This window comes from Psammomys obesus, unplaced genomic scaffold (assembly GCF_907164565.1).
Source record: "Psammomys obesus unplaced genomic scaffold, mPsaObe1.curated_primary_1811, whole genome shotgun sequence".
Taxonomy (NCBI): Eukaryota; Metazoa; Chordata; class Mammalia; order Rodentia; family Muridae; genus Psammomys; species Psammomys obesus.
In genome coordinates this window covers 25,540,372-25,568,364 of record NW_026596034.1, presented here as the reverse complement: position 1 = coordinate 25,568,364, position 27,993 = coordinate 25,540,372, and the positions used below count along the sequence as shown (strand labels likewise).

At 47.6% G+C, this 27,993-nt stretch overlaps 1 protein-coding gene across 1 annotated transcript; it reads right to left on the bottom strand.

Annotated features, from left to right (window-relative positions):
* Positions 1–27,993, bottom strand: Pmfbp1 (polyamine modulated factor 1 binding protein 1). The gene is made up of 20 exons (XM_055621320.1): positions 27,903–27,993; positions 24,979–25,200; positions 18,718–18,888; positions 17,936–18,046; positions 13,762–13,888; positions 13,519–13,676; positions 11,923–12,148; positions 9,420–9,609; positions 9,126–9,279; positions 8,804–8,817; positions 8,042–8,186; positions 7,700–7,837; positions 5,193–5,357; positions 4,559–4,726; positions 4,101–4,268; positions 3,368–3,471; positions 2,869–2,943; positions 1,408–1,418; positions 762–1,046; positions 1–234 (listed from the first exon to the last, which is right to left on the bottom strand). The coding sequence occupies exons 1-20, from the start codon at positions 27,939–27,941 to the stop codon at positions 218–220; spliced, it is 2,688 nt and encodes an 895-aa protein (XP_055477295.1). The 5' UTR covers positions 27,942–27,993; the 3' UTR covers positions 1–217.

The window sequence follows — 27,993 nt, the reverse complement described above, 5'->3', positions numbered from 1 at the left end:
TTTATTTCATAGTTTGTCCTGGAGGTGGGGGGAGTGGGATACCACAGCTCACTCTACTTCAGGAAGTAGACAAAACTCAATAAATCATGAACATCTTGCAAACTAGGCAGGGGTCTTGACAGATGACCGTAGGGGCTGGTTCCAGTCAAGTAAGAGGGATGGAAACTCACTGTCCTCAGAAACCGAGTAGAAAGGAGCTTAGGGCGATGGTCCGATTCTAGGAATATGAGGATCCTGGGGGAGCAGGGAAGAAATGAAAGCTTTAATCTGAGGAGAAATGAATGGCTGACTTCTTCAGGGCCAGCCTCATGGCTAAGGCAGCTCTGTCGTGGAGTAACATCTGGGGTCTCATGAAATAAAGAGGTGGTAGGAACAGTACCACAGGCCCAGGCTGAGTGGAGGGCTGGGGTGCTGTTGTGGGGTTTCCAGCCAAATAAAAGAAGGAAGACGCCTATTTTTTTTTCCTTTTCCCTACACCCCACAATGGGATGGAGTCAGGAAAGAGATAGGTGTGAGATACGAGGCACTCGCGTATCACCAACACTGTCACATCTGAGGGACATTACAGATGTGGAAGGATTGGTCACTGGTCCAAGGCAAGCTAAATGTGTGACCAAAGGTCTCTAGTAGCCTGTTTGCTTCTTCCTTTAGGAAGTCTAATCCAGTGATCTTTAAAGTAAAACAGCACATTATCGCAGTTTTGGTCCATGGGACAAGTGAAAGGAGACATTACGGGAGCCAAGAGCATGCAGCACGCGCACCCGAAAAGTGGGGCATCCCCATGTACTTGGTGACATCTGTTTTCCGTGGCAGGTCCTGGGCTACTCCTCTCCAGCCCATCGCACTGCACGGCTTCGCCTTTGTGGTGGCCTCCAGTTTGCTTGGGCTCAGGACTTTGTTGCAGATCCTCCCATTCCCGGCCTTCAGCTTCCTCTCTTCTATCTCGTTCTTCAGCTTTTTGTTCTCCTGCTGCAGATGGAGCATTACATTGTGGAGGTGGCTGCAGGAGGGAGAGGGAGGGGAGGAGGAAGGTTTGGTCTGCTTGGCTCCTGGTTGGGGAGGACCCAGAAGCTGTCACAGGAAAGGGGTGAGGTGGGCCCACCTTTTCAGAGCTTGGTTCCGGCATACACCCTGTGTCCCGAACCTGGGGCATGAGGAAGATCCAGGAAGAGGATCCCCTCTGCCAGCTCTGGGCCTCTGGTCTGTATTTTTTGATGGGGACAATTAAGCCTGCCTTGTCTGGGGTTCATGGAAAGACTCAGTTTGACAAATGATGGAAACTGAGAGAAGAACCAGAAGGCGACTCTAGACAGCTCTCACTTTTTGGATGCTCTGTCTGGGAAATGCCGTCACCCAAAGCCAACACCCTAGTTTTCTCTGCTCCTCTTTCTGAAGAGGAGAGAGGACAGGGTTCCTGGCTCTTTTGAGAACATGGCCAGATTTTTCTTCTCATTTTACAGATGTGTTGGTAGAGGCAAGGATATGGAGCAGAGGAAAGATAATTTAGTATCTTCTCTATGGCTTAACAGATGTCAACTATTATCAACCTGTGGATTTCTCCTAGCAAGTCTTGAGAGCACTGGAATGACAGAGACTCTGTGGGGACAGAGGAAGACATTCAGCTTTCAGGATCATTTCTCTCCTCTTCTACAAATGGCTCTATCACTACAGATAGACCCTGGCTAATGCTTCAGATTACAATATTTTTGGCTTCATAATGGCGTGAAAATGATATCACTCAATAGGAATTGAATTTGGATATTTTTTCTCAGACTGGCAGGATGTGGCCCAGTGTCTTAGGGGACGCTGGGAAATGGCAATGGGCTGAAGCTTGCAGTTCAACCACAGCCACTGCTCTGCGCGAAAAATTTTGGGTATTAAATGCATATTTGGCTGAATAGTATTTTCAATTTATAATGAATTTTATCGAGACGTAGCCCTACCCTAAGTCAAAGAGTGCTTATATTCTCAGCTCATGAGGTCTTAGCAAGATTAAAAAGGTCAATGTGTACGAAACAGTTAGAATACTGCTTCTCACATGCTAAATAAATATTAGTTGAGCTATTATTAGTATTAAAAAATGATTTTCCTTCAAATAAGACCAAAGAAGTTCAAGAATGAGTTCATGGTGAAGTGGCTGTTTCTGGAACTTTGTAAATAATAATAATAAAAAAGCCTGGAGTTATCTCTTCCTTTCTAATCTTTTTTGGCAGTCTTAAGAACTGAGCCGAGGGTCTTGCTCAAACCATACAAGTGTGCTGCCACTGGACTATGTCCCTAGGTCTTTTCCTCATCTATGATTTTTGAGACAAGGACTCATTAAATTGCTCACTCTGGCCTTGAACTAAATATATAGCCCAGGCAGGCTTTGAAGTTATGGTGGCCCCTGCCCCTGGGTAAGGTTATGACAGCTATTTTAGCTAAAATCTTTTCATAAAATGTTTTTTTTTTCCCCATTAGAAAGTGTCATGGTCCTTTTAAGAAGTAATAATGTGATGGAACGGATCCTCAGCCTCTTCTCTGGTCACATGCGTTGTCCACTTGCTCTTTGACAGTCTGTCTTCTGCAGCCCTTTAGCTCATGTGCCGCCCGGCAGGGTCCGGTGTGCCCTGCATTCCCTAACTCTCTGTCCTGTTCTTCTCTCAGTGGCCCTGGCTTCTTATTCTCTGTGTCATAGTGGTCCTGTTCTCCCTTCCAATTCATTATCCAACTTAAGGGATTGCTTCAGGTCTCAGGGTCCATCTGGATCTCTTTCTCTCTCTCTCTCTTTTCTTTTTTTGGGGGGGGGCTGGTCCCTATCTGTCAGCCAGGGGTGTCTGTCAGCCAGGGGCGGTCCTAAGAGGCGACCATGTAGGGAGGACAACTTACTCCTTTTCACCAGTCAGCTTGGCGATATATTTGACCTGCTCTCGAAGCTTGTTTCCAAGTTTCTCATTGGCAATCCTGTAATAAGACACACGGGGGAAAGAATGGCTCTTCCCTAGATGAGCTAGAAGAACCTCACTGATGGGCCTGGATCTTCCCAGCAGGGTTTCTGCTGGTTCCTTGCCTCCCCCAGCACCTTGTCCCTAGAGGGAGAGCTTTGTGAGTCCTTGACAAATCACAAAGGGAATGGGTTCAAGGGATCCTCGTGAGCCTGGATCCCGTTGGGAAGAGGAAGCTTGCATCCTGGGAGGTGTGCCTTGCATCCGCTGATACTCTGTTGCTGTGTTGCAGGCTTTGCAAACCCGCCTGAAGGGGTGAGACCCCCATCCCCGCTCTGTCTGATGGCCAACCCTTGTGTGCAGGCATGTGTGATTGGTTCCTGCGGTCCTCAGCTTGGCCCGGCCGTGGGACCTGCCGCGCTACTTTTGTCTCAGGCACTTACTTCTGCTCCTTTGCCCACTGCTCCATGTTGCACATAATCTGATCACTGTCCTGGTGGATCCTACAGGTGTCTTTGGTTGTCGGCCTCGGGGACAGGCAGCATGGCTTTGCATGGGACAAGGGAATGGGACTGTAAGGGATGGGGGTGCGGATGGCTACCCTGCTCCCCCAGTCTGGATTTTTCTTTCCGAGAAAACAACAACAACAACAACAACAAAACCCCAAAACAGCCCAACCCTGCCCAACCTGGGGGCCAGGGCAGCCACACTCGAGAGCTGCATTCTTCACCGTGGTGATGCCACTGAGGAGGCACCAGTCCTGGCAGACACAGTAGACCTGTCCATTTACAGCAATGGTTCTCAGGCTAATGGCAGTGAAGCGACTTGTTCTAAAACAATGGTGTGCTGAGCTGCTGTCACAACAGATGGGGGAAGAGAACCAGGGAGAAGAGGTGCTTCTTTTTCATTTAAACAAGGGCCCTGTGGCCACTCTAAGATGTCCTAGGACTCCTGCCATGAATGGTACTGCTCTGGCTTTTGGATATGGGCCATATCTAGAAGGCCACTTAACCAGTTGGGCGGCAAAACCTGACAGGACGGGAACTGGGGGTTTGTGAGTGTTAACTGTTGTCCTTTGCTGAGACAGGGTCTTGGTCGATATCTCTCTATAACACAAAACCACAGGAGAACGGGTAGCAGCCTGGAATAAAGTTGCAGAATCCAAACAGGGCCCACCTCCTTCTCATCCGCAAGGAGGTTCTCTTTCAGGGTGGCCATTTCCTCCTGGAATTCCCGAAGCTGCGTCTCCTTCGCCGCCAGCATCTTGAGGTCATTCTGGTGCTGCTTCTGCCACTGCAGCACCTGGCAGCTCATCTCCTCCAGTTTCTTGTCAAAGTTGTGCACCTGCTCAGGAGTGCAAAGTGATGGGGGTGGGCAGGGGTGGGCAGGGGCAGGGACCAGACGAGGCGACCTCTCCACCTGGGAAGATTGGCTTGGGAAGATGCCTTTTATTTTCAGTGACCAGCAGAGGGCACCCCTGCTCTGATCTTCCTGCCTGCCTGGCATTCCAGAAGGTGGGGTGAACCCAGGAGCCAAAGAGTATGGCTGAGTGCTAAATAGTTCTGCATGCAAAAGGTGACCTTGTGAACCTCTAAGAGGAAGGCAGCCCAAGTGCCCCACCGGCCCCTCCTCACCTCTAGCTCACTCTGCTGGTGGAAGCCCTGCAATTTTTTTAACTCCACGTTGAGCTTTCTCATCCTTTCCTCGTAAGCTATGATTTCATTTTCCAGCTGAGCTTTCTTCTCTTGGGTCTGTTGCAGGATGTGCTGCAGGTTCTTTGTCTCAGAGGTGGCATGAGTGAGCTTCCGGCAAAGATAGAGTGGATTAGAGTGGTCACCAGGGCCCCTGGCCCTCTGAGCTGAATCTTTAGTACAGAAGGCTCCAGGCTTTCTCTGTCCTCTGGCCACGGTCAGCTTGCCAGTGTTAAAGAGGGGTGGGGAAGGACAGTGCTTGGCTTTCTGAATGTCCCTCCCTGGTTTTTATCCTCCTCCATCTGTTTCCTTTCTTTCTACTCAGATCCACTGATTTGTAGGCATGATCCCCAGAGATTGGGAAAGACCCTGTCCCCGAATCACCCGTGAGTAGAAAGACCGTCTCTACCACCCCACGACAAACGCAACATATAAACTAAGAGAATGCAGGCTTTCGTTGGGCAGGACAGCCCTGTCCAGGCAAGAGTCGAAAAGCAATGAGGAGTGTCAGTGGTTGGCTCCTGCTCACTCAGAGCTCCTGAACTTCTCCCTTGGTGGAGAACCAGCGTGACCTCACCTTCTCCAGAGCTTGTGTCAGGTCATCTTGGCAGATGCCCGACTTGTGTACGGCTTCTTCGTAGGCTTCCTTACTGACCATGGTCTGCATTAACTTCCTCTCTTTCTGTAGAGCTGAGTCGAGCTTCGTCTGCAGACTCATGATGGAGTCTTTCTGGCGGGCTATCTTTAGGGAACAAGGACACACTATCAAGGCTGTCCCTGGCCACAGATGTCTGACTGCAGGAGAGAGACGAGAGTTGGGTTCTCTGCCATAAACTGCTGAAGACTGGCGTTCACGCTCGCATCTTGTCATCTCCCTGTCATGGAACACAGAGCCCTTTCCAAGCTTCCCTGCATCTCTCTAGCCACGCCACCCGTTATGGCTACCATATCTCCAATAATAAGCAGCACCGGGACATGCTAAGTACACGGGGTATGTGTCACAGATACAAAGACGTCGATCTGGTCTGGGGAGACAGCTCGGACTGCACAGTGCTTGTGAGGAGTTAAGTTAGTTTTCTCGAACCGCTTTAAAAAAAGATGGGTCTTGAGATTGCTGGAGAGATTGCTTACTGAGGACCCGAGTTCAATTCCTGGTACTCACATGGTGACTTACAAACATCTGTAACTCCAGTCCTGGGGGATCTGAGGCCTTCTCTGGCCTCCACAGGCATTGTGTTCTACCCAGACATACATGTAGACAAATCACACACACTCATAAAATTTAAAAAAAAAAGATGCTGGTTATGGCAGTATGCTCTTATAACTAATCCCAGTGCTGGGGAGGTTGAGACAGGAGGATCCCTGGGATTCGCGGGCCAAGAAGACTAGCCTATCTGGTGATTTCTAGGCCACCAAGAAACCCTGTCCCAAAACAAGAAAGACTGATGACACACGAAATTGACACCGTAAGTTGTCCTCTGGTCTCCACTTGCACACATACACATGTTCACAGATACCCGTGAGCGCCTGCACACACACAGATCTAGACTCCAACACCAAGCTAATAGTGATGATAGAGCATTTTAGTTGTATGCATTTTAGTCGTCTCTACGTCCTTGCTGGACCTTAGAGCACAACACAAAGTAGCCACACAACAGTCATATAATAAACCTTCAATTTTTTAGTTGAATGGAAAGTTATACTGTCTATTTGGAGATTCAAATATTGTATGGTATAAGGGGGCCCAACGAACACAACTTTGACCGAACTGTATTTAAAACAATCCTACATTTTACACTTGGCAATGAGTACACCGGAGTGGTTAAAGGCAGTCGAGATGTTGAATCACACAATCTGGGTTTAGGTCCAGATCCCATCACTTATTTCTCAGGTCCTCGGTCCTTCCTTCACAGCCTGAGAACCTTTCAGCGATTTCATACAGTGTTTGCGAAGAACAACCGGGACGACGCACGTAAAAAGGCTTTGTAGCCTATCTGTGACCACACGGGCGTGAATTATTATGAACAAAGTGAGTCACCTCCTTGTAGACTTTAAGTCCGGGACAGAGAGCTGTGTTTCTAAGTCGGGAAGCAGAAGGGAAACCTTAAGGATGTGTAGACCCTACGTTATCCTTGCTTCCTGGCTTTGTCCCATGGCTGGCCCGTCCGTGATCTTCCCTAGGGCCACCCTAATCTGGTCATCCTCCTAAACGGCTGCCTCAATGCTACACTCACCTCTCCCCCAACACATTAGTCAGAGTTCCATATGTTTTGTCCCTCTGAGGAAATTCTACCAATAGATTTTCATTGCTTTTAAAATACAACTCAAAATTTCTTAACAGAGGCCACGAGGTCCGTTTCTACTTATCTTTCCAGTCTTGTCGTACACCTGTCTCTCTTATCAGTACTTTCTAGTTGCACCGGCCTTATTTCATTTCTTAGATTATTCCAAGCATGTAAAAAAGAGACACACACAAGCAGGACTCAAACTAGAAACACAACGATGAGCCAAAATTCTGATTACTTTTTACCATAGTATTGAGTTAAGGAGAAAAGATGATATTATATATTCTGCTGTGGGAAAGCATCACTGTGTGTGCTGGAAAAAAGGGAGGGCGTTAGAGCTGGATGATCCAGGTTCAAACACTGCTTCATCCCATCACTTACTAATTAGTGGCCCTGGGATTCAGCTTTTCCTTCCTTTGCAAATGGGGGCTCACAGTGGTATATACGTTGTTGAGAGCGAAGCGGATGGAAGGTATGTAAAGAGAATGGCTGAGTTCCAGTGTAGTTCCTAGACCATGTCACAGCCCCGTGACTTTCTTCTGCATATTTAAACTGGAGCTGGAATGCAGTGTTCCTCTTTTTTTTGGTGGGGGCAGGGTTCCCCAAGTATGGTTACTTAAGGAAGAACTCCCCCGCCCCCCATCAGATACCAGGGTCTGTAGCAACCTGCCACCCATTAAAAGACAGAGATGAGCTGCCAGGGCCTCAGCAGGTATAGGCAGCCAAGCCGGGGAGAGGACAAATGCCAAGTCGGGTTGGGGGAGGCATGGCCCCTTCTTTGGGGTTGCTCTCTGCTCACCTCTGCGTTGAGCTCTTGGATGACCCTGTTGCAGTTGCTGACTTTGTTGGTAGCGCTTTCCAGGTGTGAGGAGCAGCTGTTGAGCTCCGTCTGCAGGTTCTCTTTCTCCTCCTCCAGCTTCCTCAGGTGCTCCTTCGCCTGAGAGTAAACAGCAAAGACCACCCCCGGGCCCCCCGAGAGGGGTTACTCTGAGACTTCTTCCCCCCACTGCCATCCCTTTGGTCCTCCTCTGCCCTGGTTGTTCTGGGCTCTCATCCTCTGCTGAGCTTCCTGGCTGTCTGCCCACCCTCTCAGCCCCCAATTCACAGCCCAGTCTTCCCAGGGTCTCCCTCTCTCTCTCACCGTCTTCTCCCTCTTTTTCGCTTCCTGTTGCAAAGCCTCGATTTCTGCTTCCAGCAACTTTTCCTGATCTTTGCTCTTTTTCAGCTGCTCCCGTTTCTCCTCCAGTAATATTTTAACCTCCAGAAGTTCCTCTTCTAGCTTGTTTCTGGCATTTGTTAGCTCCCTTTGCTGAAGGGAGGGGTGGAGGAAGAGTAGGCTGGAAGACAGTTCTATACTATTATATTTGGGAAAAAAAATCCAGGGAAGGGTGGAAACAACTTTGAGGGTGACTTCTCAGCTCTCCCTCCCTGTGTATGAGGTGGGAACATTCGCTTTAATGTTTTGAGACACCTTTCTTTGTTTAGCTAAACCAGTTTATGGGTCTGGTTTCTATAATGCAGACCTTCTTGCCCACTTAACTAACTCTTTACACAAAAACCTCTTTGAATAAAGTGAATCTCAGAAGAGCACAAAAGGATCAGGGATCAAAGACTTTCAATTGATGGACAAGGACAGTCATCAGAAGAAGAGCAGTGGAAATAGGTCAGTGGAGGTTGAGCATTTACTACAAACAAAGGAATGAATGAACCAATTGTGTTGGTTTGAATGAGAACATCCCTCATCGGCTCCTACGTGAGGAGCCTGGTCCCCAGTTGTGGGCAATGTTTGGGTTAGGTGTTAGGCTATGTGGCCTTGCTGGAAGAAGTATGTCATTGGGGATGGGCTTTGGGAATGTAAGGCCTTGTCCTGTCCCTGCTTTGTGCTCGTGGTTCAGGTTGAGACCTCAAAGCACCCTGCTGCAGCCTTTCCCACCCCTGTCCTGAGGGACTGGAATGCTCTGCAGTGTAAGCCCAAATAAACTTTTTCTTCTCCGAATTTCCTTGGCTAGGCTGTTTTGTTACAGCAGCAGAAAAGCAACCAATACAACACCCCAATCAGTCCTCTGGTTACGTTGATGTCTAAGCATAATCCTTGAAAATGCTCGCTGTTAGTCCTGAATGGCTGGTGAAACAGTTTAACACAAATTCTGGGAAGTTAGTGGAGACTGAGCCACTTAGCCTCAGGCAGGGCAGGTGCTGGAGGTGGCTGCCTGCCTCTCTCTTACCTTTTGATCGTTACATTTGGCTTCATCAAGCAACTGGTTTCTTTTCCTCTCATCTTCATTCAGGGTGTTCTGAAGCATCAGCTTTTCCTTGTCTGAAACTGAAAGCTTCCTCTGGCTTTCACAGAGTTCTGAGGCCAGCTCCTCGAGCCGCTTCCTATAATGAGGTGACCACAGCGGGAGCTTCAGGGCCTGTGTTGATGGATTGTGGCGATGGTCCCACCCTAGGTCCTGACATGTCACTATCTTACTGCTGAGCAGCTGCCAACCTGTGGGCTGGGGCTGGGGCTGGGGTACCTGTTTTCTGCTTGGTCCTCTTCATGCGCCTTGTGCTCCTTCTTCAGCTTCTGCACCTGACTCTGCAGCTCTTCAATGACATCTGTCTTCTCCTTATCCAGGAGAAGGAAATTCTCAATTTTCCGATGAGCGTCCTGAAGGTTGTTTTTGGCCAGCTGTGCTTCGTCCTTACACTGGTTTAGCTTCTGATCTGAAGCAGCCAAGGAAGGCTCCATGTGAGAGGGAGCACGTAGAAGGCTCAGTCAGGACTCGCTAAAGACTAAGTCTTTTATTCTGTGACATACTTCAGTTGCCAACCTATCCTCACCTCTCCTGATGCCATCAGGAGTTCTGCTAAATTGTCTGTCTTCAACCACCCTTTGGCCATGGATCCCTTCCTGATTAAAATTAAACAAATTCAGAAAAACTGTTCAGCATCTCCTGTGTGACTCCTTCTGTCATTAGGGACAAATCCCAGGGCTCAAGGGGTTTAATCTGGTGAGCACTATTGTTGGCTGTCCATCATAAGGAACACTGAAATTTATTGACTTATTTTTTGGGTGCTGGGGACCCAAACAGTCTAGCACCAAGCTACCTCCTAGCCCAAGAACTCTGCAGTGTTAAAACTCACACTGCCCACAGACGCAGCTGTGACAGCTGTGAATGGACTTGTGATGAGGGAGGAAGATGACACAGCCTTAGAAGGAGGGGATTGTGGGAACAAATTTGCGGTGAAGGGAATGTGGAGAGAGTGCGTGGGTGAAGGATGACTAGCTGAGCTGGGATGGAAACTGGGAGGGATGGTAGGCTGCAGCTGAGCAAGAAGGTGGATCAGAGAGGGATCAGGAGATTAACAGCAGGAGAGGAATGTTTACACTTGACACTGTACTCGGAGATCTATGTAAGGGAAAGAGCACATTAGGAAAATCACAGTGCCCGCTGGGCACGGTGGTGTATTTTGGAGGCAGAGGCAGGAAGAGCTCCACAGGACCAACCTGGTCTACATAAGGAATTCCAGACCAGTCAAAGCTACATAGTGTGACTCTGCCTCAAATAAACACAAACACACAAACACAAACAAACACAAACAGACAAACAGACAGACAAACAAACAAACAAACAAACAGGAATGCATTCAATTAGAGAAGACTTCCATCAATATCCTTTCAGTTTCCTGCCTCCACTGGGGGAAGAGGTCCTGCTGAGTTGTCACTGGTATATATATATATTTTTTGTAGTGTGTTTCCTTCACTCTACAGCTATTCTTCTTTAAACACAATTCTCCCATTCCTTCCTTGAAGTGTCCTGTTCTGGTCTACCAGAAGAAAGAAGTAGCAATTATACATTTTTGTAAAAGGGAGACAGGGAGATTTAAAAAACAAACAAACAACAAAAAAACATGGATGAGATTATTTCCCAGTTTGGAAAAGCTGAGAGGAGGAAATGGGATGCTATCCTTCCATGGCAGGACTGATCAGAGCTGCAAAGTTTCTGAGGAGGAAGCTGGTTAAAGAATGGATATAGAACCAGATAGGGCCCAGGAAGCACCTTCAGGGAGGGAGGTCTCTGGTCAGAGCCTGGAGAAAAGGGAACACTCGTGAGGTCTTGGTGGGACTGAGGGCTGAGTGTGGGTGGCTAATGTCAGGACAGAGCTGGAGAGAGAGGAGTTGAGACGGATCTTTTTATGTCGAGAGCAGATTCACCAAGCATTTCCTGTCCTGTAGAGTGGCTCACACATTGGGTGTTTAATGAGCTCAGCAGTATGACTATCAATCAAGTTAAGAACACTGTCATTTTGCCAGGCAAACCCCTGCACTGGGAATCCCAGCACTGGGAACCCCTGTAATCCCAGCACTCAGGGAAGCAGAGGCAGGTGGACCCCTGCGAGTTCGAGGCCAGCCTGATCTTCAAAGCGAGTTCCAGGACAGCCAGGGCTGTTACACAGTGAAACCCTGACTTGAAAAAAACAAAAACAAAAACAAAACAGCAACAGCCAAACCAAACCAAACCAAACCAAACCAAACCAAACCAAACCAAACCAAACCAAACCAAACCAAACTAAACCAAAACCAAAGACATCGTAATCATCCTGAAGAAACCTTGTACCCAAGGCAAGAAGAGGTTGGTGAGTAGAGAGAGCAGTCTCTTCAGAGAGGTGAGTACTAGGTCCCCAGCACATGCTACAGAGCAGAGCATATTTGAAAGTGAAGAGGGGGAGGTGGGATCGAAAACCAGGGAGGGAGAAACGAAACTGTGTGGTGAAGGGCCTGGAGAAGACAGAGCCAAAATGTTACATCAGGAAGGAAATGCGCGAGCCTATCGTCTCTGCTGCCAACTGGACTGGGGCATTCATTCATCGAAGGTGGCTGAGGGCAGGATAGGAGCAGGAGGACTGTAAATTTAGAGGCCAGAGTTCAGGACGGTTAAGGGAACTTCCGGGATATCGATACGAGATGAAGCCATGGCAGCCATTTGGAGAGACGGGGCTGGAAGTGTGGTGGGGCAGTGCGGGCCTGGGTCTCACCTGCCACCTTCAGCTGCTCCTTGGTCTCCTCAAGACACTCCTTCAGCTTCTGGGCCTCACAGTCCACTTTGCATGTCTTTGGTGTCGTCCCCTGGAGCTGGGTTTGGAGGTCTTTTATAATGTGCCGTAGCCTCTCCTGCTCCATCTCTTTCTCCATGAGGGTGTTCTGTGCTGCTGCCAGTTTCTTCTCCAGCTCGTGTAGTCTCTCATCTTTGTCTTGGAGCAACTGATGGTATCAAAGAAGGGTGCTGAGGGAGGCCTGAGCACTGGCGATTGGGCCAGTTGGAGGACTGTATGGCGTCCTCATGCTAGCCACTAGCATGCCATTGCCAGTATATCCCAAGAACCTTCTACCTGTGCTCCCTGCCACCATTTTGGGTCCCCTCGGGCTACTCTCAGTGCAGTAGCCCGAGGGGACCTTTCAGATTGTAAGCCAGAGCTGCCTGAGTTCAAAACCCTCTGCAGGCTTTGGCCTTACTTAGAAAAAGGCCCAAGTCTTTACACCCATGTTCTAGGAGGCGCCTGACCTGGTTCTACCTAGGCTGCCTGTCTGGCTTGGCGTCCAGGAACTCCAACCTGTCTCAGCTTCAGCTAGCCTCCCGCACCCGGAGGGTCCCTGTGCTTGCCGAGCCCTCTGCCTGGACTGTTCTTCCTTAAGATCCCTGCCTTCAGCTCTCTCTCCGTGTTAGCCATTATAGCATGGGACCAACCTGGCAGTTCTGCCACTGCATTCAAATCTCTGCCCAGTGTCACCTCCTCAGAGAGGCCCTCCATCACAACTCAGTAAAACAGCCACCAAAGCCGTTTCAGAAATTTATCAGGCTCTGCCACCACTCTGTCAAGATCACACATTAACTTTGTTACTCTCTTTGAACCCATGGCCTGGTATCCATCACAAGGACGGGGCCGTTTTCATGTTTGTGGCACGAGTCTCAGTGCACGGAACGGTGTTTGGCATACCCTAGGCACTCAAGAGTGCCGGATGAATGCTGAAGGCATTTCTAGACTTCTTGCTTTTTTTTTTTTTCCTCCACTTTTCTAGATGCTTCTATTCTGACAGCCTTATTTTAACACAAGAGGTTTTAATGACTGGAAACCAACTGTATTACTTTTAGTAGCGCTGAGGAATGTACAAGGTTCGGATTGTGATGACCAGCAGTGCTAGCAATGGTTTCACATTCTTCCTGTTCTTGGCTCTGGTTCTAGGTTTTCCCAGGAACAAGGTTATGATAGGGACTATAGACCTCGTAGGCTACAGGATGGCTGCACTAACATTTCGCACTCTCTGGTTTAGACATTCAAAAGATATTTGCAAGAGAGTGTGTGTGTTTGAGACAGGGAATCATCATGGAGCCTAGGCTGGTTCTGACCTCAGAACCTTCCTTCCCCAGCTTCCCAAGTGCTGGGATTACAGGCATGCTCCACCGTGTCCAGCTTTATACCCAGCTCTCTTGTTATTAGAAACAAGTGGGTGTTATTGGAGAGGACTGTGAGACTTCCACAGTAGACAGCAGGCGGAGAAGCTTCTGCCCAAGGCCTGGCTTCACCCTTGCCCCGTTGGCTGTTCCCACCAGGACCCAGAGGGTGCTAGCTCACCTGGTCCTTCTTCAGGGCCAGCTTCTGTGTCTCTGTGCACTGCTGCTGCAGGTCCAGCAGGCTTTGATACAGGATGGCGACATCCGTGTCCTTCTTCTCAACATGGGCTGCTGCCTCCTCCCGCAGTGTGTGTAGTTCCAGCTCCAGCTTCATCATGTCTGGTTTGGGCAGGACAACACACCTCACCCATCGGAGGCCGGGTGCCCTCCCACTCCCCGGCCGTGGCCCACAGTCCCGTTTTACCCTGCATGATGTTTTTCTTCTGGTCTGACACAGCTTCCAGCTCCAGGCTCAGGCCCTTCACAAGGTTCTGGTACTCCTCAATGTGCAGGCACTGGCTGTCTTTCTGTTCCTGCAGGTGCTTCAGAAGCTAAGCGTTGGATGGAAGCAGAGAAGGGTGAGAACCAAGGAACCAACCTCCTTCCCTCCCAACCTTTCTCCACCTCTCCCTTCCTTTTCTACTTATTCAGTGTACTATGTAAGTGCGTACAGGCAGGAGTTTGCACGTGTGGTGTGTGTGCGTGTGCGCCAGAGGTTGATTTCGGGTGTCTTCCTCAACCATTCTCCCACCTTATGTTTTTTTGAGACAGGATCTCTCACTGACTCTCACCTACTTGGCTAGTCTGGTTCCCAGGATCTGTCTCTGCTTCTCCAGCTCTGGGATCAGACATTGTAACTCCATGTGAGTGCTGGGCTACAAATTCAAGGGCCCATGTTTGCATAGCAAGCATTTTACTGACTCAGCCACCTCCGTAACCCTGGGAAAGGTGCTTTCTTAAAGGCAAAATGTCCTGGAGACAGACAGCACAGAAGAGGGTACCAATTGGCCAGTGAGGGTAGGAGGAAAGACTGCTAGTGGTTTGAGATGGTCAGGGCCAATGACGATCAACCTTGTGAATATACCAACACCCACTGGTGAAATTTGTGGTTTATCAATTACATCTCAATCTGACAGATGTTTTGAAAGAAATAGTTTTAAGAGGAAATGAAAGGCTTCTCATGTTCGAATAGAATGTCCTCCCCGCAACAATATCTAATGGAGTTTTTAGCGAGGAACCATCCCAGGTACTGGTAAGAGGGCCCAGTTAAATATGCCTGGCTGACCCCCATGACAGGCCTCATTCTTTTACTAAGGCAGAGTAGGCCCAAGTTTCCATTTCTCAGAAATGGGAATTCCAGTCACAAGAATGACCACAAAGAATGCAGGACATCTGGCCAGAGAGAACTAAGGTGGCTCAGTGCTGGTTTTGCACGCCCCCAACATATGACTGACTCCTGACCTGGTTCAAACATATCCCCCCAAACCTCCTGACCTGGCTCAATCCTATCCCCCCAAAACACCCGTACCCAAGCTCCTAACCTACACCAATCAGAATAAAGATGACCTAACTATCTTTGGAAACTCTCTAACTGGCTTTATATTGGCACTGTGACCCCATCCAGGGGCTGCCATTTTGCCTGAATGGTGATGATTACATGTTGGATTTCTGCAGAATAGAACGATCTTTGGTGTCTGCATACTCTCGAGTTCTTCACCGAGCTCCAGACCTTAACACTAGGGGCAGTGGTGCGCAGACCACAGACACAAATCCTTGTGAAGCTGGTCATCAGCAGAGTGAGACCCTGATAACGATAATGACTCCAGAAGTGGCCAGAGGTTGGTGAGGCTATGAAAGGCACATCAGAGCAAAGTGAACATGGAAGGAGAGGACACAGGCTGTGCCGGGCAGAGTGTGCGCTGCTATTGTAAGTAGGATGGTGGGTTGACCTCACTGGGAGGGACCCCTGTATAGACTTACTGGAGAAGGGTTGGGGAAGGCATGCTGAATATCTATGGGAGAGGTTTTTTTTTAAAGATTTATTTATTATTTATATAGTATTCTGCCTGCATGTCAGAAGAGGGCATCCTATCTCATTACAGATGGTTATGAGCTGCCATGTAGTTGCTCAGAATTGAATATAGAGCCGTTGGAAGAACAGCCAGTGCTCTTAACCTCTGAGCCATCTCTCCAGCCCCTTCTATGGGAGAGCCTTGACACAGAGAGAGATTGACTACTGGCCATGGACAAGGAACAACACAGAGGCTCTGTGTTGAACAACACAGGGGCCAGAACAGGAAAAGGGAGGGGAGAGTGGGAGCAGATGAAGAACTCTGGCTCATCCGGTTGCGTCAGGCTCAGAGTTTGTTCAAATACTTCCTTCAACTCTGAAGAAAGCAGTGTCTTCCCAGTGCCGAGGAAGCAGGGCACAGGGTTGAGGCACAGAGATGAACTGCCTGGCATCCAGGGTGCCGAGGGATTTTCGATTTTGAAGTCAGCAGGAAGGAGAGCTGCAGCATAAAGACAGAGGTGACAGCTGGAGAAATGCAGGACAGTCTCAGTGACCCTGTGTGGGCACTGTGAGGGTTCAAAGGCTCACTGCAGCCTCTGCCAACCGTGGGAAGGGGAGGTTTCTGAGAGAAGCTGATTTTGTGGGCAGCACATCTTGACAGGTGAAAACTTTGGGTAGGAATATGAAATTGTGGGAGACAGGCTGTGATGGCCAATCTTTACGTCAGTGTGACAAGACTTACAAACCTGGGTATGTTTATGAGAGTCAGAAATGTTCAGCTTAGATGGAAGACCCACTGTGAATGTTGGGCAGGGGTCCTGGTCTAAATGAAAAGGAGAAAGTGAGCTGAGGACCAGCATTCTTCTCTCTCTGCTTCCTGACTATGGATTCAAGTGTGACCAAGCCGTGCCTTGTTCCTGCCACAATAACTTCATTGCTGTGAGGATACATGGTTGTATCCTCAAACTGTGAGACAAAATAAACCTTCCTCCCTTAAGGTAGGTCTTCCCAGGCATTTGGTCACTGTCATGAGAAAGTAGCTATTGATGAGATGTTATTGTGTAACTGTTTCCTCCAGGATCGAAACATTTCATCCTGCAGGGATGCAAGACGTTTCTTAAGACAGAAGGTAAACAATTCAAAATAGCTGCAGGAAGTCCCTGAAACTGACCAGATTCACTAGGCCCCTCGTTGTCAGCTGAGAGTCTTAGACAAGACTTTTAGATAAGCCAACCTGCAAAGAAGACCCCGAGGCTAGGCCTGGAAGAAGCAGAAGCCTGCCAAGTTATCTGGAGGATGGTTAGACCAAATGAGTCACCTGGAAAGGACACTATCCAACCTGTTGAGCTGCTTACAGGCTGTGCAGCGTGCTCAGGTACCCAGCTTTTGTGAGTTGTTACCCATACTGGGGTAGGCTTTGATGGTGCATCTATCTTTGAGTTATTTATGCTCCAGTAAATAACCCCTCACCCATATTCTTGTAAGTAACCTCAATAAAACTCATCTGTTTACTAAGTTGGACTTTGGTAGTGTCTGTGTTTTTTCGTCATTGTTTCCCTACCTGGGGTTGACCTTCAAAGTTCCAAGGATGCCCTTCAGAGTTCAGTTTTCATGCCACAGTCATCTGACTTTCTGGAATTGGAAAGTCTTGAAGAGTCCACTAGAGGCCATCTTGGAGAACTTGTGTGTTGTTTCCTTTCTTAGCTCCTTCTCGCTCCTATAGCTTACCCCATCTCTACCCAGGCCCATGCAGGCTTGCGTTAACTCTCTACAGTATGTTATCCATGCTGGTTAACCTGAGGTTAACATGGACCTCATGTTTAAGCATGATAGACTTAAGAGCTCGCCTATGGGAGCTATGATTTTTGACTACTGGTTCATCAAAGCTTGCTGTTTGTTGATATGGCTTAACTGCTTGTTTAATATAGAATCAACTTGTGATACTGCTTTAAAAATATTTCACATGTCTGCATGTGATTTTGTGTGTCGGTAAGTGCTTGTGTGTGCCAGAGCTAGTGCCTGTGGAGGTTATAGTTCTGTATCTGAAGGTACTGGAGGTTACTGGAGGTATTGAACCATCTGATGTGGGTGCTGAGAACTCAACTTGGGTCCTTTGCAACTTGAGTGCTCCTAACTGCTGAGTCATTTCTTTAGGCCAAGTTTTCATGCTGCTTTGAAGTTACAGAAATCAGAATTGGAAAGAAAAAGACTAATGAGTTTGTACTGATAATTTTTTCCATATTTTTTTTTCAACTCTAGGCAGATTCTAGAAGTCTGTAACGTCTTTCTGAGTCTGTCAAGCCGACAGGAGTACTGTCTCGCTTGGATGTGACTTGAGAAGTGGATTTAAGAGGTGTGTGAATTTCACAATCTACCTGACGTCGTCACGGTCTCTGGGGTCGGGTACATTGTGCCCAGTTTCAGTTTGGCAAGGCTGACCAAGGTTACATACGTGCAGAACACTTGCAAACTACAGCATCAAAAACAAACAAACAAACAAACAAACAAACAAACAAACAGAACAACCAGGGAAAACCGGAAGCGATGTCCCTCCATCTGCTCCCGCAGAGAAGCAAAGGAGCCCCACCTTTTTGATGTCATCACACTCATCCGAGGAGGCAGAGAGATCCCTGTGGGTGGCCGTGTAGGAAGTGAAGTCGGCTTGTAATTTTACCAGAGTCTCCTCACGCTCCAGAACCTGTAACAGAACACGGCCGGTCAGGGAAACACACATGCTTTCCTGGCCCTGTGTTTGCGGTGGGTTCGTCTCTGCAGCATAGACTTGTGGTAGGGTTATGGAATTCACGGTGCCATCCTGTAGGATGGAAAAGGAGTTGTGCTCTCAGTCTTATGTCGGGCAGAGTGCTTTGCCTCATGTCTATCAGTGGCCTCATTTTGGACCCTTTCTGAGATCCCATGCTTTATGAAGCAGGCTTTGGTAGGCTATGGGGGAAAGTGCCTCATCTTTCAGAGGCCACAGTCAGGGTTTTCTTGCTAAGGAAGTTTCTTGTGGAGTGGGTGAAAGTATGGATACTTTAAAGATTGTGAAGAACTTGCAATTTGTGTTTGCTGTCCCTCTCTCTCTCTCTGGTTTTTTTCAAGACAGGGTTTCTCTGTGTAGCTTTGGCTGTCCTGGACTCGCTTTGTAGACCAGTCTGTCTTTGAACTCACAGAATATTGGATTCATTAGAATATTGAACATGATGAGGACACACACGCCACAGAAAATACGGGCAAGAGGTGGGAGCAAATTTACACGGTATTTGAGGAGTCTCGGTTAAAGAGGTTAGCTTAGGCGGCTCCCTCTCTTCCTTTCTTCCGGCTCTAGGGGGAGTCTGGTAGGACAGTGTTCTAAAGTCAGGCGCCTACCAAAGCGTTGCTGTAGGCCAGTTTATTCCGGAGCTCCTGGATGAGGTCATCCTGCTCGGAAACCTTTTGCCAGACTTGAGACAGCCGCTTCAGGGTCTCCTGGTGCTCCCGAGCCGTGCAGGGAGACGTGTAGCAGCCCACCTTCGGATGGTCGCCCTTGTTCTCGGGCTCCTGGGACATTGTGAGACAACGAATTGGTTTTGTTTGGAAGTCGTGAGTCAACTCCCGGGTCCTACTAGACTCGTGTTCTAAAAGCATGGGTTCGCCTCCGGTTAGCACGGCGTCCTCAACAAAAGGAAAAAAAAAATGCCAGCCAGAGAGGGGACTCAAGCTGAAAGTCCCCGACAGTTCTCAAGGCCGGACGTTCTGTGTCTTCTGTGGCTCGCGTCCCTCCCCCCGACCCTGTGACACCCTGTGTTGCCAGTGCTTTTCTTAGCTGTGAAGTGATGTTCTAGGCATATCTGTGTGCACATCTGGACAGTTACGTAAGTTACAGCTGAGGCTGCCACTGCATGCTGTCGTGAGGGCTGTCCTCACCTGACAATTTGTTGAGGATATTTTCCATGCTGTTGTCTGTAGATCTGTTGTATTCTCTCTCTCTGTATGCATGCACACACATGCCCGTGTGTGCTCACGTGTGTAGAGGCCAGAGGTCACTAGTGCGTGCCGTCCTCTATCCGTCTCTGGTTTATCTTTTGAGACAGAATTTCCTACTAAACCTGCCACTCACTGATCTGGCTGGACTGGCTGGCCGGCAAGCCCTATGGATTCTTCGGTCTCTTATCTCCTCAATATTGGATTACAAGAGCACTCTCATGCTGGGCATGGTGGCACAGGGTTTTAATCCCAGCACTTGGGAGGCAGAATCGGGAGGATCTCTGTGAATTGGAGGCCAGCCGTGTCTTCAAAGTGAGTTCCAAGACAACCAAGGATACACAAAGAAACCTTGTCTCAAAAAAACCAACCAACCAACCAACCAACCAACCAACCAACCAACCAAATAAATAAATAAAAAGTACCAGAGTACTCTCAAGCTTGACTTTTTTACGTGGCTCTGGGAAATTAAGCCTGGGTCACCATGACTGCAGGGTAAGTACATCACTGAGCCGTCGCCTCCCAGTCTATTTTCTTAAAACTAATGTCAAATTCAACAAATATTTGTGTCTGTCTCCTTTTTAAGAAAACCCTGTGACACTTTGGGCAAGCATTTATTTCTCTTTGCCTATGTCCTGTACCCTCTCCAGTTTCCAGAGAGCACAAACAGGGCACATCCTTCCAGAACTTTTATCTCTACTCTTACATTGTATTGAATCTATAGGATAATGGATTGTGCTGGATTCGTAAAACATAAAAATGGAGTCTTGAAACTTAAGCTGTCCTGGAGACTTACTCATGGCATATGTGCTATCCTGTCTTTTCAAATCCCTTTTCTATCCTGTCCTTTCAAATTGCTTTAAAATGCAATTTGAAGCCGAACTGCACATCAGTCTTTTGAGTACCTTCGAGTACTTTTTGGTGGGTGTGTAGATTCAATTCCTAGAATTGGGACTGTTGTTTATGGCCCAAACCGAAACCAAGATACTTACATAACTGTCCTCTGAGGAGCCTACGACACTCGTCACTCTGATCAATAGGACTATTTGCCAAGATGTTTTTTAGTTTTTTAGTGTGTGTTGCGTGCAGGTGTGTGTGGAGGCCAGGGGAAATCTTCAGGCGTTATCTTTAGAAACCCTTCCCACCTCCTTTGAGCAGGGTCTCTCACTGTCCTGCAGTTAGGCTAGAGTGGCTGGCCAGTGAGCTGTGGGGATCTTCCCATCTCTGGTTCCCTAAGCTGGGATGACAAACATGCTCCACCACACACAACACTTCTCCATCAGTTCTGGGGCATCCAGACTCAGGTCCCTGTGCCAGGAAGGGCTTTCCTGACTGAGCCACCTCCTCAGCTCCGCTACAATGAAATTTTTTCCTTAGACAGCTGAGATCATGTGTGGAGTTTACTGCTCATCCTATCATCAGTCCACAGTAGGAACGGGGGAACTGAGGCACACAGTTAAAATAGCTCAGGGTGCAGGCAGAGCTTGTCTCCATTAAACGCGTCTTCTCCCTAACTCCTGAAGCACTCTAACTTTAGACAGAGTTAGAAGTAGCTTATGTTCGTTGGATATGAAAGCTGCCCCCGAGTGAGGCTGGAGAAAGGTAAAGCCAGAAATCCCAAATTGATGATTTATGATGCTCATGTAAAGAATTTACCATACAGGGATACATAAGAGCAAAGTGAGGACAGCAAGAAAATTCCTACAGGATCTAATATCATCTTAATGCTGTAGAACAAAAAAAAAAAAAAAAAGGAAATTGATTTAAGTCATAAAAGAAAATTTTCCTGAACATAGATCTTCAGATGAAAAGTTCGTTAAGCATTGAGAAGTGCTTAATAATAAAGACTAAATCAAAACATCTTTAGCCTGTCCTGCCCCCAGGGTCAGGGCAAAGAGAAGACCTATGGCCTATGAAACACAAGCTAGGGGTTGACGTCACTGGTTGGGTTTTGGTCCCAAGCAGCACAAAATCATGCAGCAAGGCCCTCTGCGACCCCAGCGAAGATGACTTGGTCAGCTTGCACATCCAGCTGACCAGCATTTGAGTTTATGTCCAAACAGTCTTTGGGCAGATGAGAAAAAGCTTGCCATTCATAGCCATTTTTGAAAGAATTAAGAGATTATTAGAGAAAGAAAGGAAAGTCAGCCGGGTGTGGCGTATGCATACGCATTTAACCCCAGCACTCAGGGAGGCAGAGGCAGGTGGATCTCTGTAAGTTCAACGCCAGCCTGGTCTACAAGTCGAGTCCAGGACAGCCAGGGTTACACAGAGAAACCCTGTCTTGAAAAACAAAAACAAAAGAAAGGAAAGTCTTTGAATGGAGAATAGGTGAAGTACATGACTAGGCACAATGACGCGCAAACATTGGAGTCATTTTGTCGTCTTAAAGAAACAGCCATTTCCTAGGTGATAGGGACTGTTCCAAAGCTTTAGAAAAATCCAGGAAGCACCCTCATTCATCTTAGGACAACTGGCATAGGTCAGATGCCAGTACGAGATGAGAACACAAGGGGCTGAGGTCATAGGTCAAGTGTAGAGCTCTTGCCTAGTATGTGCAAAGTCCTGGGTTTGATTCCCAGTAAAAAATATAGATAGTCAGTCATATAGCTATATATATATATATATAGAGAGAGAGAGAGAGAGAGAGTGCTAGTCAATATTATAATAGTCATATAAATAGATAATCACATCAATAGTTAAGACAGATAGCCATATAGTGATATACAGAGATAGTCATATAGTCATATAAATATGTCTATTTATATTTATATTTGTCACATAGCTAGATAAGATAGAAAGAAATTTAAACTGTCAAACTAATCTGTGTCTTTAAATTTAATAATAAAAAAGTTGTAAAAGTGACAACTTAGTCAAGCACAATTTATTCCAGGAACACAGGATTATTCTATGTATTGAAATTTATTAATATGAAGAAATATTACCTATTTTGTTAAAGGACAAGTCTAGCCCAAGCTGGCTTTGAATTTTCTTTTTATCCCTGGCTGACCTTGAATTTGCAATCCTCCTGCCTCAGCCTCTCAGGTATTGAGAGTATAAGCATGTGCTACCATGTCTGGCAGCAACATAAACAGACATACCTTCAACTTGAGGAAAGGTGATTAGCAAGCTGCTGAGAACAGCTTTGTGCTTAATGGTAAGATCTAGGAACAAAGATGCTCTGACAGGTAGCTCAGTCCGATGAGATGAAACACAAACACAAGCTCATCAATCCCTCTTTCCCATTTTCTCTCTCTCTCCCTCTCTCTCTTTTTTGAGACAGAGTCTCACTATGTAGCCTTGGCTGTCCTGGAACTCACTACAGAGACCATGCTGGACTCCAACTCACAGAGATCCACCTGCCTCTGTCTCCAAAGTGCTGGGATTAAAGGATTATGTCACTGTGCCTAGCTTGAGTAACATATGAAGGTGAAAGTGTGAGGTTTAGAAAATCCAGGTATTCAGTTGCAAATCTAGCAAGAAAGCTCAATAAAGTGTCTGGTAAGGGATAAATTCTCTTGCACACCAGTAATAATTCTTTTTAAAAAGTGTATAGGCATGTTTAGCTTGCAAGTGTATCTGTGCACAGTTGTGTGCAGTTCCCAGTGAGGACAGAAGAGGGCATCAGATCCCCTGGAAAAGGAGTTACAGACAGTTGCAAGCTGCCATGAGGGTGGTGGGAATCAATCTGGGTCCTCTGGAAGAGCAGCCAGTGTTAGTGCTCTTAATTGTTGAACCGCCTCTCCAGCCCCTATAATCCTTGAGATTAAATGTATAGAAGCTTCTCTTCAGGCTGGACATTGGAGCATTCATATTTGTCAGCACTTAGTTCAGGGCCTTTATGCATAGAAAGGCTAGCCAGCACTACATAAGGAGACCATATCTCAAAACCCAAAGAACTCCAGTTCGTAAAACCAGGAACCGCTGTGATATCCCCGGGAATAAACTCAGGAAAAAAAAATATGTGCCTATAAAGGGAAGTGTAAACCCTTAATGAGAGCAAATGAATGAAATCATAACACATCATCTTCCAGAGGGCTTGCTAATCTTCCACAATAACATAGAATATGTTAGCCAGCGTAAGTGTGAATTTCATTAAGAAGTCTAAGAATGGTTGGGAACCGTGTGAGCTATCCAAACAGTGAAGGGGGAGGGACCATGAGGTGTTGTCAGACGGGCTGTCAGTCACAGGAGCCCAGCTGACACTGGCGGAAGGAAAGCCCATCAGAAGCGTGGGTCCTGGCAGCCTTGTGTACGGAGGCTGTGCTCCGGCAGGTAGGCGCCTGAGTTACTGCAGGAGGGTTGGGATGGTCAGTGAATGGTTGGGGGACCACTGGAGAATCACTTAGGTAAGTGCAAAATTAAATCCGCATCTTATTTCCTATGCACATATGGACTGAGTACTAATGACGTAAAAACGAAAACTTACAAAACTGCTAAAAAATAACAAAAGAGATAAACTTCTATGAGCGTCCACGGCAAGGTGTAAAGCGTGCAATCTATAGGGGCGTGAGGCTTTGACTTTGCAAATATTTAAAGCTTGTACGTGGTAAAGATGTCATAATAAAGTTAAGTGAAATGGTACGGGCAGCGGAGACTACTTGCAGCATAGCAAGGCATTATTATTACAGCTATTAAGCAGCTTCCATAAATCAATACAAAAATAACGACACAGGCTTGGTTTTGTGTGTGTGTGTGTTTTAAAGGGAAGAATTAAAACTATAATTCGGTGGAAGCTGGGTCCATTTTTGGTAGTGAGCAGCTTCCTGGGGCTTCCTGTCCAGCTGCTGCAAGGGCTGCTGTTAGCTGCAGGCCCTCTAAGGGCCTTGCCTGGCTTGAAGAAAACTGACAATCTTTCCCTCAGCTCCTGCTCTGGAGGTCCATGCTGCTCCATAGTGTCCCCTGGAGTAATCCAAGGCCTTTGGGAGACTGCCTGGAAAGCTCTTTTCCTCTTTGTCTAGCCCAGCTCTGCTCCTCCTTCTCCTGAGCGTGGTTATGCCAAGATCTCTGCCTACAGACACTTGGGTGCAAATCCATCGAGGCTTGTTTTTTTCCCCCTCTGGAGAACCCAATTGGCTTCTATTAAGATTAAAGGAAATGAGGATTGTATTGAGGAAATTTTTCTTGCCCTACTCTTTAGTTTAATACAACTTAGAAGGGTATAAAATATATTATAAAGCTTCTTTTAATTATTGCTGATAAAGGTGTAAAATGATAGAACCATTTTGGTTTGCATGGCAATCACTCCAAACGAGCACATCTTTTGATGTAGCAGTCTCCGTAATAATGGCTCTCTCTCTCTCTCTCTCCTCTCTCCTCCTCCCTTTTTTTGAGATGGGGACTAATGAAGCTGCCTTGAACTCATTATGTAATGTTAGGGATAAACGGGCGTTCTGTAGTGCCATGGTTTTTGTATAGACTAGGCAAGAACTCTATCAACTGAGAGCCAACACCCACCTTACCCCAATCCCTGGTTAGGAGTCATCTTAAAGGAGATATAAAAGCTGGAAGTTAATAAAAAACTGAGTGGTACAATATTCGGGGTCAGGGAAACTCATTTGGTGGGAGGTTTGAGTCTCGGGTGGAAGAAGCTAGGACCAGTGGAGGGAACCCGGTGAAATGTCCGCCCGCCAGGGTTCCAGGGTTAGGGATTGGCTTCGGTCTTACCTTATTGAGAATTCCGCTGAGTTCCCCCTCCAGCATCTTCACTTGGCACTCTAGCAACTCGATGTTGCTCAGGGACGTCTGGTACTTGTCCCGGTAGTGGTTTAAGCTCCTTTCGAGGGAGAGGATCTTGTCCCCTGCCAAGGCAAGCTGCTCTTGAGCCAGATGGAGTTTTTCCCCCATGTTCTTGTCGTGTTTCCCCATTTCCTCTTCGAAGAGAGTGACCTGTTAGTGGAGGAGGGGAGCCACACTGAACCCACGCCAACAGGAAAGAGAAGGATGAGAGCACGAGAGCCCATAGCGTCTAAACCGTATGCCTAGATGAACAGGGTAGGCACGGGTCTAAAGGCTGCAGTGTTTAGGATAAATTGTGTGTGACTGAAGGACTGAGCAGGCTGACTTCTCACTTAGTGCCTTCTGGGTCTTCTCCCAGTCTCTCTGACATTTACTAGGCACAGAATAAACACCTAATGATGACTAAAAATGAGTCTGAGCTTTCCCGAAAGGACTTGGAATGCCCAAGTCCTTTCCTTCCCGGGCCCTCTCTAGAGATCTCACTTGGAAAGCATAGAGTCCCGTCTGCACGCAGTTTTCGGCCAGCAAGTACCCAAGGGAAAGGGAGGGGCCATATATCCGAGGTTTGCCTGAGATTTGCACGATTCTTATGTAAGTTATTTTTCTAATCTGTGACCACTGACACAGGTATCTCTAGGATGCATCAGGCTGGGCGAGATTCAGCTATACATACAGGGGGCACGGCTTCACATCTCTCGTAAGGCCGAGGTGAAATTGGCAACTGATTTCATGTAGTTGAGTGTGCTAGGTGGCATGTCGAGTTATACGTGATCAAGGAGTCAAGAGGAGAGCCACCGTGCCGGGCTTCATGTTGTTTCAAACTGTCCAAATCTGACAGAGATTGGCCCATTAATTAAGCTGGCTGAACTAAACTGCCTCGTGTGACATTCCTCTGAGGAGAGGATCATTTAGTTTAAGGTGTCTCTGAGGGAGAGAGGAGAGAGAGGTATTTGCTATTCATGTGTTATAGCAGAAGGAGTTGATCCTACTTACATTCCTGTAGCACTCACTATTTTTAAATGTGTGTATGTGTGTTACATAAACACACACACACACACACACACACACGCACGCACGCACACACACACACACACACACATGCCCATATGCTCGCCCCAGGGCTTGAAGCCCCACTGCCTAGAGCAAGTAAGCTACTCCATTAGGTATTTGCCCTTCTGTGACCACACCTCCGAGGGTTTCTTAGAGTCACTTCCTGGGTTCAGTACCTGACGGTGCTCAGCTGCTCATCTCAGGGTCTGCTGTTGGTGGAAGCCAACCCTCTGTAGGGCTGTGTGATACTTCTGTGTTGATGGCATCGAGAGAGGTGGGCAGAATGTTTAGAATAAAATTTACAACACTTTCCCAGACTGAGGTCTGGCGGTGACAGTTGCTTGCCGGATCCCATACCTAGCCTCCTCCTCCTTAGCAACCAGACATCTATTTGATTTTGACTGGGGGCAGTAATATGGCTCCTTAAGCATGACATTTCTTGGCTTCCTAGGAACTAGCTGGAGTCGTGTGTGTGTGTGTGTGTGTGTGTGTGTGTGTGTGTGTAACTTTTGGCAATCGTCCTTAATAGGGAAGCATGTACTTTCTTCCTGTCTTCCCTTTCACTCGGGTTGTTTGGTATAAGGATGTGATTGCTGGAGCTCTGACAGCCACCTCAGGCGACCCAGGGAATGGCTGTCTTGAGCAGGTGTGGTGCTAGAGCGAAAAGCCAGACTTCGGGTTCCTGGTTCCTGTTGACACATGGAGTTGCCATCACAGCAACACATCACCTGTCTCTGACTATCATTAATAATAGCTCTTTCAGGCCCTGATTTCTAAGTGGCCTCCCAGCGAACTCCAGGGCTCCTTCATCTAAGCCGGACTCCGGTTGAGGGTGTGTAGTGAACAGGCAGTTTGAACACTTAAGCGCTCTATTAAACCACAGCTGAAGCTCACAGATTCTCCCCAGATGACATTTTTGTGGGATAACCTTTCTTCCTTCCTTTCCCAGTCATTTTCTGCAGACTCTTTCTAGGCCATACTGTGCCCTTTAAAGAATTTTCTATGCTCTCTAAGGCCCCCTTTAAAGTCCCTGGAGTTAGTCTTTAACTGAAAACACCATCTACAATACTCCTCGGAGTTTTCCTTATGTCTGAAAGGAGAAACTGTCAGGGGAAGGCACGCCCATCAGTCCGCCTGCCCTATTTCGTAGAACCACGGTGCTAAGGCTGTCTGTGTCCCTCCTGCCAAACCCGTCTTAGTTCTGTGGGTCTTTGGAATTTCCTTGGGATTTCATAGGCATGCCGTTCTTTGCTTAATATATATGTATCTCCAGAGCATCAATATAAGTGAATGTCCAGAATGCACTTAAAACTAAGTCTCTCGGCTCTAAAACCCCGGCCTGAAGAAACAATATGGAACTTGGTGACCCCTCGGAACCAAGGGTTGAGCATCCTACCAGCTGTGCAGGTGCCGGGGGAGCCGACTTTCCTGAAAATATGGGATTCAATGGGCCTTTTACCTTTTTTTTTTTTTTTTTTTAAACTCTGAGAGACCTGGGGTCTCTTGTATTTTAACAGCCCTAACAATACGGAGAGGCTGTCCTTTCACACCAAACATGTGTACACAAGAACCCCCACACCCCGCACGCATCAACACTGGTTCTTTCAACCTGGCCACCCTGGTCCACCGAGTCTCCTTTTGCTAACCTTCCGACGGGTCGGGGGTCATGATCTAAAGAGGGAAGGCTCTTGAGCCTCCTCAAGGTGGTGCAAAGCCCCTGCTCCGGAAGGCAGTGCGGCCCCTGAGGGCTGGAGGCTCGAGGGTGCCTGGGAAGTGTCAGAGGTTAGATAATGGCACGCTACCTCATCCTCCTTAAGTTTGCAGTGGTGGTGGAAAAGCATGAGGTCAGACGTCTGCTTCTCCAGGATGGACTGGTACTGCAGGAGGGAGCAG

Excerpts from the sequence above, each read along its gene's own strand:
- Pmfbp1 (XM_055621320.1), bottom strand. The coding sequence starts at position 27,941 with ATGCTTTTCCACCACCACTGCAAACTTAAGGAGGATGAG. Across the intron at positions 18,047-18,717 it reads TGGCCTACAGCAACGCTTTG|GTTCTGGAGCGTGAGGAGAC; the intron begins GTAGGCGCCTGA and ends GTTCTGTTACAG. Across the intron at positions 3,472-4,100 it reads TCCTTGCGGATGAGAAGGAG|CCATGCTGCCTGTCCCCGAG; the intron begins GTGGGCCCTGTT and ends TCCCATGCAAAG.